This window comes from Mixophyes fleayi, chromosome 4 (genome assembly GCF_038048845.1).
Source record: "Mixophyes fleayi isolate aMixFle1 chromosome 4, aMixFle1.hap1, whole genome shotgun sequence".
NCBI lineage: Eukaryota > Metazoa > Chordata > Amphibia > Anura > Limnodynastidae > Mixophyes > Mixophyes fleayi.
In genome coordinates, this window is record NC_134405.1 from 166,736,949 (window position 1) to 166,752,550 (window position 15,602).

At 39.8% G+C, this 15,602-nt stretch overlaps 1 protein-coding gene across 1 annotated transcript in view; it reads right to left on the reverse strand.

Annotated features, from left to right (window-relative positions):
• The window catches only part of COG5 (component of oligomeric golgi complex 5), a 295,484-nt gene that overhangs the window by 148,910 nt on the left and 130,972 nt on the right, over positions 1–15,602 (reverse strand). Inside the window, exon 7 of the mRNA XM_075208803.1 lies at positions 8,111–8,241. Coding sequence (XP_075064904.1) covers positions 8,111–8,241 — 131 coding nt within the window. The remainder of the gene's footprint in view (positions 1–8,110; positions 8,242–15,602) is intronic.

Consider the following 15,602-nt stretch of genomic DNA (forward strand, 5'->3'; position numbering starts at 1 on the left):
CAAAACTTTTGGCCATTACTGTACACTCAGTTTGTGGATAATAATGGTACTAGATTGTAAACTAGATATAAACCTAAATTCCCCCAATCCCACATCACTTAGTTCAAAGAGGCACACTGACAAGGAGTTTGAATCCATCATGTTCGATGCATGACACGATCTTAATTGAAGCTCTCGACTACACTTTTAGCTTCTCACGTAATAATCGCAAATATAACATTTCCTGTCTGGATTTATTTATGGTGTAAAGAAATCCCTTACCCAGGACTCCTCAGTTCTACTTTTCTTCCGTACAAGTTCATGAATATGAGCCAAAACAATCTATATCCACAGATTTAAGAGTGGTGTGGGGCACCCAAATAAATGAAGCACTATCACGCTTCCCAAATAGTATACCTCACTGATACCTTAGGTTATGGACTCCTCCACCCTGCAACCATATCAGTGCCCTAATGAAATACTCACTCAGTATCTGGGAATAAGTAAAATACTCACACAACCTTTTGTGTCCATGCCTAACCTAGGCAAGCAACACAGGTAACTTTCACTTCCTCCAGAGATGGGGACTTAAGCAGATTCCAGGGTGGGATTCCATGGACCACTTCATCTATTAAATGTTACTCTAATGAAAACTATCCCTTCCCTTGCGTCCAAACTCTTTATGCAGCCCCTTCAATATATTTCACTACCAGCATATTAAGCATTATATTAACTCCCTGCCCAGGTATCATTAGCCAGTACAGACAATTTATTTTTCCTTGAACACAAATTCTAGTCCTCTGTGCTGAGGACGTGTCTGTTATATAATATAGGTTTGGAAGCCATTTTGAGTAAGACGCTTATATTATTGTATTACGAATTGCAGAGTCATATGCTTGTTTTAAAAACATGGCAGGTAGTGTGAGAGGATGGAATGCCTATGCCACCCTGTCTGTTGTTGCTGGGAACCGGCTGGGCTTACTTTGCCACCGTTCCCTTTTGTTATCCCAAAAGCGCCCTCTTGCCGCAGTAGGAGGGGCTTATAATGCTGCCACCACTGAGCTCCTTCTATGGCACTCAGAACCACGTTCCTTCTGGGTTACTGACGCTGCTAGTGTACCTCGTTGCTGGTGTACCCGGACTGGTAACTCCGGACCTCTTACTATGAATCCGGGTTGCTGTGAATGGATCCCCCCTGGCCTATCACACTAACCAGGTTGCATGGGTAGCAGGCAAAGCGGTGGTACTGGGAACACTTGGGTCCAAACCTCAGACACAGCCGGAGAACGGATTAGATTTGGGTCTAATCTTTAGATCACAGGAATACAGCTATAGATGTTTCCAAACAGGTCTTTGAAGCAAGATGTTTTATTTTCTCTCAACCTAGTTGAAGGTACCAAGGTAAACAGGTCAGATGAAGTCAGAAGAATGATTACATGCTCACACAGCTCATCTTTTATATAGTTCTGACATAGGCTATTTTTAGAATCGGGATGTAACACCGTTTACCAAAACATTGATTTACATACATTGCAAAGCCACTAATATTTATACTTCGCTATTAAATTCTTAAAAACCTTGCTGTGAATTTCCTGGATCTTATTTCAGAGACAGGAGACACACTAGCAAGTCAAAAGGTCTGACTGGCATGAATACTTCAGCCAGTCGCCGAATACACATTTCCACAGAACAACAAAAGGACCCACAACAAGCTACTTCCCCAAACCACAATACACCAAAGGCTTGGTAAACACAGGCTCATTGTATCAGATATATACATCAGAAAGAGGCATATCCTATAGCAAGGTTAGACAAGAGACAAATTTCTTCCCTGGTCTCAGAAATAACGATTACCTGTCCCACAATATAAACGATATAAAAAAAAGTGCAAATGCAATTACATAAATAAGTGCCCTGCGCTATTTGCTTTAAATAAATGTTTACCAAAATGTATTTAATATTGATCCAGTCACAGGCAGATATCACCTTGCAGCAACCAGTATAAGCCTTAAACTGTTTGCTGCAAGTTGACATCTGCTTGTCGCAATAAAGTTAATTGGAACTCAAGTTGGTTCAAGTAAGTCTTCTGTTAATCTGAGTAACACAAAATATTACATTATCTCTATGGTATACTGCTTGCTTAATACTATTCTCCAGCAAAAGCTTGCTGTATACAAGAAGAATTGAGAAGTGACCATTGTGTCCTCTAGAGGATGCAGCATAAGATGCCACATGGTGTTTGATTGACTCCCTGGCAGAACAGTCATCATGTAAAGTATTGTTTCAGTGGTAGCAAACTGGTTAGCAAAGTATGTAAATACTTCAGAGCCTGTGGGAACAAGGGTAGGAAGGAGTTCTCCGTACATTTTGGTCATGTCCTATGCCCCATAAGTTTTGGTCAAGAATATATGAAATACTGTTGTCTAGTTTAAGCAAAACAATTCACGCCAATTCACCTTATTTTTATTTTTTAGCTACTCTTCCAACTATTGCAAGACTATGAAAGTCTCAATGCCTTGATATTAATGAGCAAATAAGAAAAGGGTTAATAGGCAAAGGTCAACTTGAAAAAATGACCAGAATCCTTAATTTACAAATTCTTAAGGTTTGAAAATCTTGGATAGTATATGCTTCAATGAAACACCTGTGCATTTATAATTGTAATTTTAGCAAGCTTGTTTGTACAAAAACACATATCAGATACATTGAACAATAACTGCATAACAATATGGGCAAAATGGTATAATAACAAAGAACAGTCAAGGATAAAACATAAAACTTTACTGTCCTCTTTCCTAGATGGTTGTAAAATGAAAAACAGGTTAATTGCTTAATAACTTACATGGAAACTGAACTACTGCACTGTGTAATTAAAATGAGGATACATTGTGGATACCAGTTGTGTTTTTCATTTTCTATGACTTAAAATTTACATAAAAAACTCTGCATTTTTAATTGCTATCACTAGTAAAGTTTTTGGAAATTTTAGTATTCCTTTACATGCCGTGGCAACACTTAATCTTTTCGAAATGTATGAAGGATGCTCATCACATTTTGAGGAGGAATTTTTTTTATACTAATTTATTATTCACTATATTTTAAAGAAATCGGTATTTGAAAAAATGAGATGGTAATTTGGCTAAAAAATATATTAATATAGTATAGTAACACCAACTAAATATGTAAAAAGCATAAAAATGATTAATACTAGTTGTCCAACTCAAAGACTGATGTATTGTGTGCCAAAATTAATTAAAACTAGTGAATAGCGCCTTGAAAAGAACTAAAACAGAAAGGACTTTATATTTCGACTAAGGTACTTGGAGAAAAGGTTTGAAGTTCTGTTCAGGTACAAAAGGCTAAGAGTTTGACGGGAATGAAAGCATTACCAGCTGAGCTTGTACAATTATTACCTCTGCTGCAGCATCAGATAAAAATATTACAAATAAATGAGGTGCACAATGGGCAAGTAAAAAAATCTTAGGAATTTGAGACTCCTACCAGCTCATTTGCAAGTGGATGAGTAGAAGGATGAGAATAATAAAATAAAAATAAAGGTTGTCACATCAATCTCTTCCTGCCAACTAGAAAAAACCCCCCAACAAAATACACATTTTTATATGCTGCAAATATTAGTGTATTTCTCTTTATTAGATGTCGAGCAGCTCTCATTAAAAGGAAATAATTGTACAGTTGCTTTCTGGCTATTTCCATGCCACGTGTCTAGTCACTAACTTTAATATATACATATGCAGCCTGCTAGTAGTATGTATGAAGCAACAGTTTTGTGTGTGTTTACACACAAACACTGTGGGGACCAGGGTCATAGTGGCGACAAAAAAAAAAAAAAAAAAGAGGCGATACCCAAAAAACTCATCAACGCTAGTCAATGCAGTTGACCCTGGTAATAACATCTGGGATTTCAGGAGATTACAGCTTTTCAACCCCTTAACACATAAGAATAGAGAATAAGAGATAGTCACATCTTTCTCCTGCCAAAAGGAAAGTAGGGACAGTAGGTCATAACATAGCCCAGTAGTGGCTCCGACTATAGCCTGGAGAGCAGTGGAGACAAAGTATGACAAACAGATGATGCAGTGTCCGTCCAAACACTTTCCCAAAAAAAGCGATGACAGCAGGCCTTATACCAAAAAGCAGTACTGCCTGTCCTGTGAGAAGCCCTTCCCAAAAATAGCCCGGCATATCCAGCATGTTCACAGCAATAAGTCTGAAGTAGCATGGGCCATGTAATTTTCCAAGCACATCTTCGGAATAGAGGCAACTTTGCACACAACGCTGAGATTACAAGGACAGGACACCGCATTCTTATTTCATGCAAACTTCCAGACAAAGAGATGGTTGCAGAAGGCTTCATGCACTGTGCATCCTGCCAGGGCTTAATTACAAGAAAGTACCTGCGGTGACGCATGAAGAGATGTAAGCAAAACCAAAAGGGGCAACAATCCCAAACTTGGCAAAAACGGAATCCCTGTGTGCCTTTGCTCAGCCTGCACTACCACACCAGAAGTGGCTTTTGGAAGCCCTTGAGCAACATGACCCCAGATGGAATTTTATTCACTGTCAAAAATGACCAATGTATCATACAGATGCAGCATCTCATCAACCAGGTAGGGTCAGATGTTCGCAAACACGAGTACATCCGTCAGAAGCTTCGAGAAATTGGCAGGCTACTCTTACGTGCCAGAAGAGCTACTCCTTTGGACTGTCTGAAAACTTTCTGCATGTAGTAGACGCGGTGAAGCTGCTAGCTAGCTACAATGAGGAGTCAGATACACTGAAGGCCAGGCTGGCACTGAAGGCCGGGCATGACTTGCAAAACATATCTAGCAATGTGGAGTGCCGAGCAATTATGAAGGGCTGCACTGCTGCCGTTGAAAATGTACACAATTTCAGGAAGATCTATGAGGCAAGATGGAACAAGTTGATCTCATCGGCTGCCTTTAAGACTCTTAAGGAGTCGAAGTGGAATATGCCTCAGCTCTTACTTTTCACTGAAGATGTGAAAAAGATGCACTTATATCTCGATGAGAAACAGCAAGCGTACCAAAGCAATTTATCCATGAGCCTACGCTTAACAACTGGACATTGCTTGCAAAATTCAGCCTGGCACAGGTGGTCTTGTTTAATTGAAAAAGAAGTTTCCAAGATGCAGTTGACTACCTTCTCTTAAACAGATACTTCAGACTTCCAAAGATTTTGCCCTTCCAAGCTCGAGAAGAAGCTCTGCCGGCACTTCACATGTATTGAAAAGCAGGCAAAATACCAGGAATACAAAGCACTATAAAACTTCTTGCAGAGAAGCGTGAAGAATATGGAGTAGTTACCCAAAATTATCTATGTGTTTGTCAAACCAGCTGCCTTGTCACATTTCAGAGGCTCTGATTGCATACGCCTGTTTATCCGAGAGTGTGGGGCTAAAAATTCCCACGCGTTGTCTTCCAAGCAGCTTCGAAAACATATTGCCATTCTTTCAAAGGTCCTCAACCAAAACGACACAGAATTGGATCAATTGTAGACTTCCTTGGGCACATCAGGGTGTATTGCCAGTATTACCGCCTCCTAGAAGGTACCCTCCAACTTGCCAACATTAGCAAACGTTTAATGGCTCTCGAGAGTGATAGACTGGCTGAATTCAAAGGCAAGAATCTGGAATCGATGGAAATTAATCCAGATGGTAATTTGGAAATCTTGTATATGATGTATGATTTTGACTCTTACCTCTGTCATTTACATTTCTGTTTCTTCTTAGAACTGGTGCAGCTAGAGAGTGACAGGTCGGATGATGGGCAATTCCCTGTAACAGTGAGACCTGTCACTCTCTAGCTGCACCAGTCATGGTCAGGGCCGGATTAAGGGAATGGAGGCCCCTGGGCTAAGGGGCCCTCCATTCCCCGCGAGGCCCCCAATGTGAGCTGTCCGCCGCCCCCCGCGAGGACCCCCCCAAGCACTTACCTGTCAGTGCAGTCCTCCGTCCCGGCGCGCTGTAAGCTCCTTACTGAGGAGATCTCGCGAGAGTTCATGAACTCTCGCGAGATCTCCTCAGTAAGCAGACTACAGCGCGCCGGGACGGAGGACTGCACTGACAGTACTCAGCAGCATCGATCGGGCCGGGGGCGCCCCCGCCCCCGACCGATCAATAATGCTGCTGAGGAGTTTGAAGGGCCCCCTGGATGCCCGAGGCCCCTGGGCTATAGCCCAGTTAGACCTCGGGTTAATCCGGCCCTGGTCATGGTGCAGCTAGAGCTGTCAGAAGGAAGACTGTGTATAGACTCGGCAACACGGGACCAATGAACAGCTAAGGCTTTCACAGGTTGGTGTAGCACAGAGTTTTGTCATGCAAAAGCATGTTGCAGTCTCTGTTTTTCGCAGATTCGTAATGAACCACTCTGCTTCCTTTCTGGTTGTGAAGAAGTGCAGAATGAAACCTGTAACAGAGATGAAATCCAAGCTGAGAAGCACATGATCAAGTTTATCCAAACATGCCGGGTGCCGCAAAGCATGATTGCGTTGCATGCATCATGGTTGAACCATCTGCACTGAACAATCGAAACTGCTTAGCTGCAAAATTCTACATAAAGAATTGTATAACAGCAGTAATGAGAAATAAAATGAGAATTGAAATGATACGCAGTGGTTGACCAAGACTGTAACCTGCATGACTAGATGTTGTGTATGCAGGGGTTTGTCTGTCCTCAGACAGCCGAAGTACATTAAAATTTCCCCACCCTGCAGACCATGATCAAAGTCAAACTCAAAATCTCAAGTGGTAACTGTGGTGACAAACAGCTCCTACAGATACTCATAATCATCATCAGTTATTTATATAGCGCCACTAATTCTACAGTGCTGTACAGAGGACTAACTCACATCAGTCCCTGCACCATTGAAACTTACAGTCTAAATTCCCCAACATACACATATTGAGAGAGACTAAGGTCAAATTTAATATCAGCCAATTAATCTACTCTAATCTAGCCAATTAATCTACTCTACTAATCTAATATAGTATGTATTTGGAATGTGGGAGGAAACCGGAGCACCCAGAGGAAACCCAAGCGAACACAGGGAAAACATACAAACTCCACACAGATATGGCCAAGGTCGGGAATCAAACTCATGACACCAGTGCTGTGAGACAGAAGGGCATTAGGAAATTTATGCCAATAAAACATGTGTGTGTGGTAGATATAAGTCTACCACCCACTTTGGGAAACATCGTCTCGCTTCTAGTCAGCAAAGGCTAAGACTAAAATTATGAAATACGGTCTAAAAGGTCATTTTTCTCATGTATAATAAATGTCCCATACCTTTTAACAGTAACAGGAAGAACTCAACAGTTCTACATTGAGAGATCAGTGTTCAATATTAACACTGGCTCTTGGCCCTGTAGTCATTCTCCACAAATGGCACAGTGCTTAGTCCTAATATTAGATTTCCAGTCTGTTTTTGACAGTTGGAGTAAAGTAATGTGTATAAAACTAGTAAAATAGAGGACGCCTAATCTGGGGCTATGGTACAAAAGCTAAATTTCAACAATTTCAGAAATATTATAATTAAAAAATAAGTCTAATGTTTGTGTGTGGAACTTTAGCTTAAAAGTACGTAGAAATACAAATCACCTGAGCTCAAACTATTAAGCACTTACCACGGTAAAGGTAATAAATAGGCAGAACTTCATCAGTTCATAAAAAGTACATAACATTTAATTATGTTGTACAACTGATGTTACAGCCTGTGATATAAACTGAGCTTTCAATGCAAGGCTTTCAATGCAAGATATGCAATGGACCCTCTCAAATCCTCTAAGGTTTCAGAAAACAAACGTGCAGGATTATATTACATGGCACCACATTAGATCAGAATTGTCCAAACTCGACCCTCATGGGCTACCAAGAGTCAAACTTCATGTTTTCAGGATTTCTGCCTGTAGAAACAGGTGGGATAATTATTGACCCAGCCAAATAGATTAAATTACCTGTGCATGATTAAAGAAATCCTAAAAACATGAACTGTTGGTAGTCCTTGAAGACCAAGTTTGGACACCTCTGCATTAAATAGTAGTATATGGAAAGAAAGAGCAACAGGGATTCTAGAGAAAGGGATTGTTTACCTGGGTCTCAACTCCCTGTTCCAGCAAACGTTTGGCCTGGTTTTCTACCTCAAGACGAGCTCTACCAATAAAGAGCAGATCATTCTCAATTACTTCTATTCCTGAAAGATCCAGTCCTTGAGAAAGATAATCTGGAAAACAGAACAGAGGGTACATATAGTAAGCAATATAAATAATGCTCTTATTTCAAAACAATAGTAAGCAAGTCTACAATTAACCTTTTGTTTTCAACATTTTACTCACTGTATTCTGTTTCAACATTACCATATTTCCCCATGTATAAGACGCACCTTTTTCTCCAAACATTTTGGGTCTAAAAACTGGGTGCGTCTTATACAGGGGTAGTAGTACCTACCCTGTCAGATGATTGCTTTCAGGACTTTGACAAGGTCCTGAAAGGACATCCGGTCATCGCAAAGTGGACCTTAAGCGGCTTTCCACATCAGGATCAGAATGGACAGAAGAGAGAAGACTTTACCGGACAGAGGAATCATCTGACAGGGTAAGGCAGAATGGACTATAGCGTTGTCTCTCCTCTGTATATGCTGCACAATTACTCTGTGAAAAAATTGTAATATTTCTCCTCAATTTTTTCACATGATTTATATAGGTGCGTCTTATACAGTGGAGCGTCATATACATGGGGAAATACGGTATGTGTTTGGTCTTTGTTTGTCTGCATTTTTATTTTATTTTATTTATTTTGGGAGAGGGGGGGTTATAAACGATCCCACTGTACTCACCGCCATAGAGGGGCAGTGTGGCACATTGTAGTCCAGAGGGCGAGATTCAGCAATTATGAACATATTAAAGAAAACATTTTATGGCCTAGTGACCAAGCCCAAAGTTGCTCCCTGTGGGATCGGCCCAGGGTCGGATGCCCGCCTGCCCCCAGTCCAGCCAACCCTGGCCACCATAAAATGTGATCGCAGAATAAAGCAGAGACATGTTTGGTTTGACCTCCTGTGTACTATATTATAATGAGAACCCTAACTAGCTGACATATAAAAGTTAATATGTAATATTAACTATATTCTTGCTTGATACAACTGTATATCAATAGACATATTATACACATATTATACACAAAACTGTTTACAAGACCACAGCAGTAGATAAAGACAACAAAAACACAAATTACAGACCAATCATGACGTCACATTTGTCACATTAATAAATGCATATTCACTTTGACTAGCACACACATCACTAAAGACTTATGCTGTACTAGCAAATGTACTTAAAGAAATAATGTCTGTTATATCTCCTTTGAAAAGCCATTTCCTAAACCATGTAGACAAAGCAGGAATGTAAAACCCCCCACATTAAGTATTATTTTAACATAACTGCAAATGTTAAACTTATGCAAAAAAACAAAAAACAAATCTACTTGATAGGGCTTCACAGATATCTGAACCTATCATCATGTTGCCTTAACCATATAATGGCAATACTTGACCATTAAAAAAATAGGATGAACAAGTTATTTAAACTATGTAATTTTTACACGACATCCATTTTATTCACTGACTAATGTAGACAATTTCACGTCCTCGCCCTCATTAGCCTGGCCTAAATCGACATTTCAGCCTAATTCACTATATTCCAAATAAGGTGAGCGTCTGTGAGAACAGTACATAAAGTCAATAAAATAAAAGAATCTTCCACCATCCACAAAAAGTGGTTTCTACTTTCTACTAGCTCTATGATGAGTAAGCAGTTATATTGAATAAAGAAAATAGCTCTTAATTTTTTTCTCAAATCTATACGACAAATCATTTATTAGATTTCATTGTCAGGAGAATGATATACAGAATTTTCATCCCTCTTAATTACAAGATGCATTGGAACTTTAAGGGTTTGTAGTGGTATGTGATAAAACAACCATTCAAGAAGCAGTTATTTTTCTGACACCATTTGTCACAAAATCAATGAATCAGAAATAAGCTACATAAATAAATATTTATAAAGGGAAATGCTTTCTCCATCTGCTAACATCAATGACTGTTTCATACTTTGCAGCAGACTAAAACTGGCAATTATAAAATTATACTTTCAGCCCAGTGAAAGAGAAAAATCACGTTGCTAAATATTTATCACCAAAATGTATTATCAATTCAACAAAAATGAAGTGTGATTACAACTAACTATAGCAGCACTGGGTGCTACTTGTTTGCAATAACCTAACGTTACATTAGACGGAAACATCAAGCAAGCAGCAGCCCAGTTTCAAAAACGAACCACAGTGATCAAACAAACATCCTGCATAATATTAATAGTCTTATGGCACATAACATTAGAATTAGATTCCAATTAAGCAAAACATTTTCAAGCAGAAATAGTGTTCTGGCCTGTACATATTCGCGTTGAAACACAACACTAGACAACAGTATAGACAATACCTTGTGCTATGCCCTCGCTTTAACAGTACATAAGAGGCACATTTATTAACAGGCTTCAAGATTGCCCTTGCGGAATTATGTACTTATCTATTGCCAGGCATTAATGTTTCTGACCACTGCAAGAGATGTCAAAATAATTTCAAAGTGAAGAAAATGCTTCTCAAAAAGTGTGTTTGTACAGGCCATTCAGTTACATTATTTATTGAAGCACTTCTTTAACAATGAGCATTAAGAGGGGTATTCAATTAAGACAGCAGATTGCAGTTACACGCAACTACACACATGAACTGCCAATATGGTACCGCAACATCGCAGATTTCCCTTCACAACCCTATGGGGCGTGAATGGAAATCTGCGATGTTGTGGTAACAGGAAGTGTGCACGCATTGGATAACCACGCTTTCCAATAAGTAATTTAGATTTTGATACATAAATTAGCATTTATTTTTAAGCAGTGGCAAAACAACCGCAGCATACTGTCTACTTCCTTGCCCCTGACTACTGTATAGACAGTTAGCACTGATTTCCATCAAACAACTGTCAAGGGACAAGCCAGCTGTCTGTCTCCATCTTGCCCTTGGTCTGTGCCTACAGCTTCACCTACAGCTTTACTGTCTCCATACAGATAGTATTGAAAATGCATATCTTTTGTGCAGGTTCAAGAATTTGGACCAGATTACCATAGTTAAATCACATGCAAGCCACAAGAAACAGTGCACCAACTCTTCCAGTACATAACAGTCAGAAAAGCATCTTTGTATTACCATTTATTTATATAGCGCCACTGATTCCGCAGCGCTGTACAGAGAACTCACTCACATCAGTCCCTGCCCCATTGGAGCGAGAGCAAGAGAGAGAGAGCGAGTGAGCGAGAGAGATAGAGAGAGCGAGAAGTTTTGGTAGCGGCCTATTAACCTACTAGTATGTTTTTGGAGTGTGGGAGGAAACTGGAGCCCCCGGAGGAAACCCACGCTAACACGGGGAGAACATACAAACTCCACACAGATAAGGCCATGGTTGGTATCTATATGTATCAATATATATATATATATATATATATATACACACACACACGAACACCCGTTTGCACATTTTATTAGGAACACCTACTCGTTAATGCAAATATCTAATCAGCCAATCTTTGGCAGTCAATGCATAAAACCATGAAGACATGGTCATGAGGTTCAGTTATTGTTCAGACCAAACACCACAACTGTGAAAGAAATGTAATCTAACTGAATTTGATCATGGAATGTTTGATTGTGCTAGATGGGGTGGTTTGAGCATCTTAGAAATGGCTGATCTCCTGGGATTTTTACACACAACAGTCTCTAGTGTTTAAAGCGAATGGGGTGCTAAACAAACATCATCCCGCAAGCAGCTGTTGTGTGAGTGGAATGGCCAGTCTATGTTCAAACTGACAAGAAGGTAACAGTAACTGAAATAACAGGCATCACAACAATGGTATGCAGAAGGGCAACACTGAACGCACAGCATATCGAACCTTGCAGCACACGTCAACGTAGGCTGGTTTCACGTATCTTAAAATGAGTTCAGTGTATTCCAATGACCTCCACAGTCACCAGATCTGATTCCACCAAAACAAAACAACATAGATGTTTGTGGGATTCACAGCATGAATGTGTAGCCTACAAATCTGTAGCAATGTGATGTGTGGGGGGGTTCTAAACAGTACTACAAGGTGGTACCAACTAAAGTAACCACTGAGTATAATGAGATTATATATATATATACACACATACATACATACATACATACATACATACATACATACATACATACATACAAGTTAACCCGTGCATGATACTCATGCATTCTAGTCAAATCAAGCTACTTAAGGTGTTAAAAAGGTTCTTGTCATGCATTTGGGCCTAGCCCAGGCCTCCTCAGGGGAAGAGCGTTACTTCCCGACGCAAGCGCCCTTTTTTAACGTGGTTTTGTCCACACCACCTCATCATTTTTCTCCATCACCTCATCCTTCTTCTTCATCGCCACATCCTTCATCAAGCTACTAAAGGTGTTAAAAACTCCCCACTGTCACCCCTGGCAACCACCAACCACTCCCAACTGTCACTTCTCCTTCAAGAAATATATAGGTCAGTGTATAACTCTGCCCAGCAGGTGGCGCTGCAGCTTGTTTTTGTTTTTTTCACACACGCCACTAGGCATTTATATAGTAGATATATATATATATATATATATATATATATATATATATATATATATATATATATATGCATGCTTAAATGCACAAGTATACAAATACAAATGCATACACACTCACATTTATCTTGGGTAAATTAGATTAATCAGGCAATTTAACAAAGTATTAGAAGCCAGTGCATGCTAAAATTTCAGTAGTTTTTTATTTATTCTACGGGAGTGCATTCCAAAAGGCAATGTTAACAGCAGTGTTTGAAATATCAAATGACAAACCAACTTCAGGATGTCTTTTAGCTTCACATTTACAGATGAAAGGAGTCCTCAAAATCCCTGGTGATACACTGAATTCTGTCAAAGAGGTTTATATCTCTATCAGTCTTTTACATTAGGGTATTTCTTATTCGTCTGGCAGATACCTCCAGAAGTGAACACCATAAAATGTGTCTGAAAAGGTGGTACATCAGGCAGCAGTAAATAAAAGGTCTGCGTGCAATACCATCCGTGATTCAGTAGCAACTTAATTGTTATATAACCTCATCATGCACCACTTATATAATGCTGAATAATCAGATCTGGAAAATTGTGTAGGCCAGTTAAAAAACATTTTATGACATAGAAGACACAATGATAACTGATGCTTCTATACAACTTAACATAAATAGTTACAAGCAAGGAAACTAAAACACAGCATTGCTATTTTAAGGTTGAGTATAGCCAAAAGAAACCACATTTACTAGAAAGATCCAGATGCTAGCAAACCAGGGAAGCTGGCAACCAAAAAACCAAATAATTACCATCCCATTTTCATATTGTAATCTCAAGAAAACATTTCACATAAAACATGCATAATTGGCATACAATATTTGCAAGGCTCCAGCCATCTGACAAACTGAAATAAATAGCGCATCCTCTGGGTGGTCTATGTACCTCTGTACTTTCGTGCAGAACCTTACTGCCTATTTGGGTCCATGATAATCCACGCCAGACGACATAAGTTCCTATGTGAATTTCCTCTTTAAAAACAATGTACAAAGGACTGTTTGTAAGGAATGGAAGTGAACTGATTAATAAGAAGAAACACAGAAGAAAAAACTCCATCCTTAACCAGCTCTGATGCTACTTAGTCAGGGTTGGTGTGTAGCATATTTTTATATTTTACTTATTTTACTCCTTTTGATATAATGGGTCTTGGTGACAATATACTGGGATGATTATGATGGCAAAACACTTAAGGGGTCCCAATCTTGTTTCTTATCTTGGCCCTACAACCCAGGTGGCCTGGATGAGTAACGATGGTTTTCAGTGCAGGGATGTTCGCCTCTGGGAAATGTTGCACGCTATATGGTCCCCCCCTCACCAGAGATGCAGCAGCTCAGCGGTGACCAACCCGGGGACTGGTTTTTCACTATAGCAGAGCATCCCAGCCCAGTGTATCTAGCACTGGTGCTGGTTAAGGATTTGGGGAGGTTTACGCTTCCTATTTTTAATATTATTTACTTAATGTACTGCATCTTTGCTCACATTCAGAGATGTACATACAGATACATCATAAACTGTATGGTACTCACAATGGCCATAAAGAAAGCGCACACGGACAAAGCAGTTTAACAAAAGTGCCATTTGCCGATGAAAGTCACTATTGAACGTCCGACAAAAAATACCAGCATGTCACACCTTAAGGCTATATATATGAATTCTATTTTGTGCTGAAAGGATATTTAAGGGAGAATACATCTGTACATTACAGGCCTAACTATGTATATGTATTATTCCGATAAAATATAACAACCCTAATAGATAGCCAACATATTTATAGCTTGGATAACCAAGCTTTGCAAAGCCAACTTCAAACTGTAGCTCAAATTGTGCTTCCTTCAACAGAGATATATAGCGAGAGCATAGATACCAATATTGCAGAGAAGTGCGGTATATTAACTGACCATAGAAGACAGTGCATTTAATAGCACTTCACATTGCACTGCCCACTTTTTTTGTTTTAGGTGGACAACTTCTTGAAAATATATTTGAATACATAATACATATTATACAGCGATCAGCCACAATATTAAAACCACTGACAAGCGAAGTGAATAATATATCCCACCCCTTGACAGGTGCCATTGTAATGAAAAAATCAATATTAGACAGCAAGTGATCAGTCAGTTCTTCAAGTTTGATGTTTTGGAAGCAGAAAAAATGGGCAAGCATAGGTAGATATCTGAGTGACTGTGACAATGGGCAAATTGTGATAGCTAGATGACTGGGTCAGATAATCTCCAAAACAGCAGGTCTTGTGGGGTGCTCCCGGTATGCAGTGGTCAATACCTAGCAAAAGTGATCCAAGAAAGGAGACCAGTTGAACTGGCGACAGAGTCATGGGCGGCCAAGGCTCACTAATGAACATGGGGCGCAAGGGTTAGCTAGTCTAGTCCAATCCCACAGAAGAACTATTGTAGCACAGACTGCTGAAAAGGTTAATGCTGGCTATGATAGAAAGGTTTCAAAACACACAGTGCATCCCAGCTTGCTGCAAAGCTGCAGACCGGTCAAAGTGCCCATACTGATCCCTATCCACAGCACCTACAAAAGGGTACATGCACACTAGAACTGGATCAAGGAGCAATGGAAGAATGTGGCCTGGTCTAATGAATCACGATTTATTTTATGTGGATGGCCTGGTCCACATGATGAAAATCGTTTACCTTGGGAAGAGATGGCACCAGAATGCACTATGGGAAGAAGGCAAGCTGGCAGAGGCCATAGAATGCTTTCGGCTATGTTCTGCTGGGAGACCTTGAGTTCTGGTATTCATGTGGATGTTACTTTGACCACTTACCTAACAATGTTACCAAACAAGTACGCCCCATTTTGGCAACGGTATTCCCTGATAGCAGTAACCTTGTTCA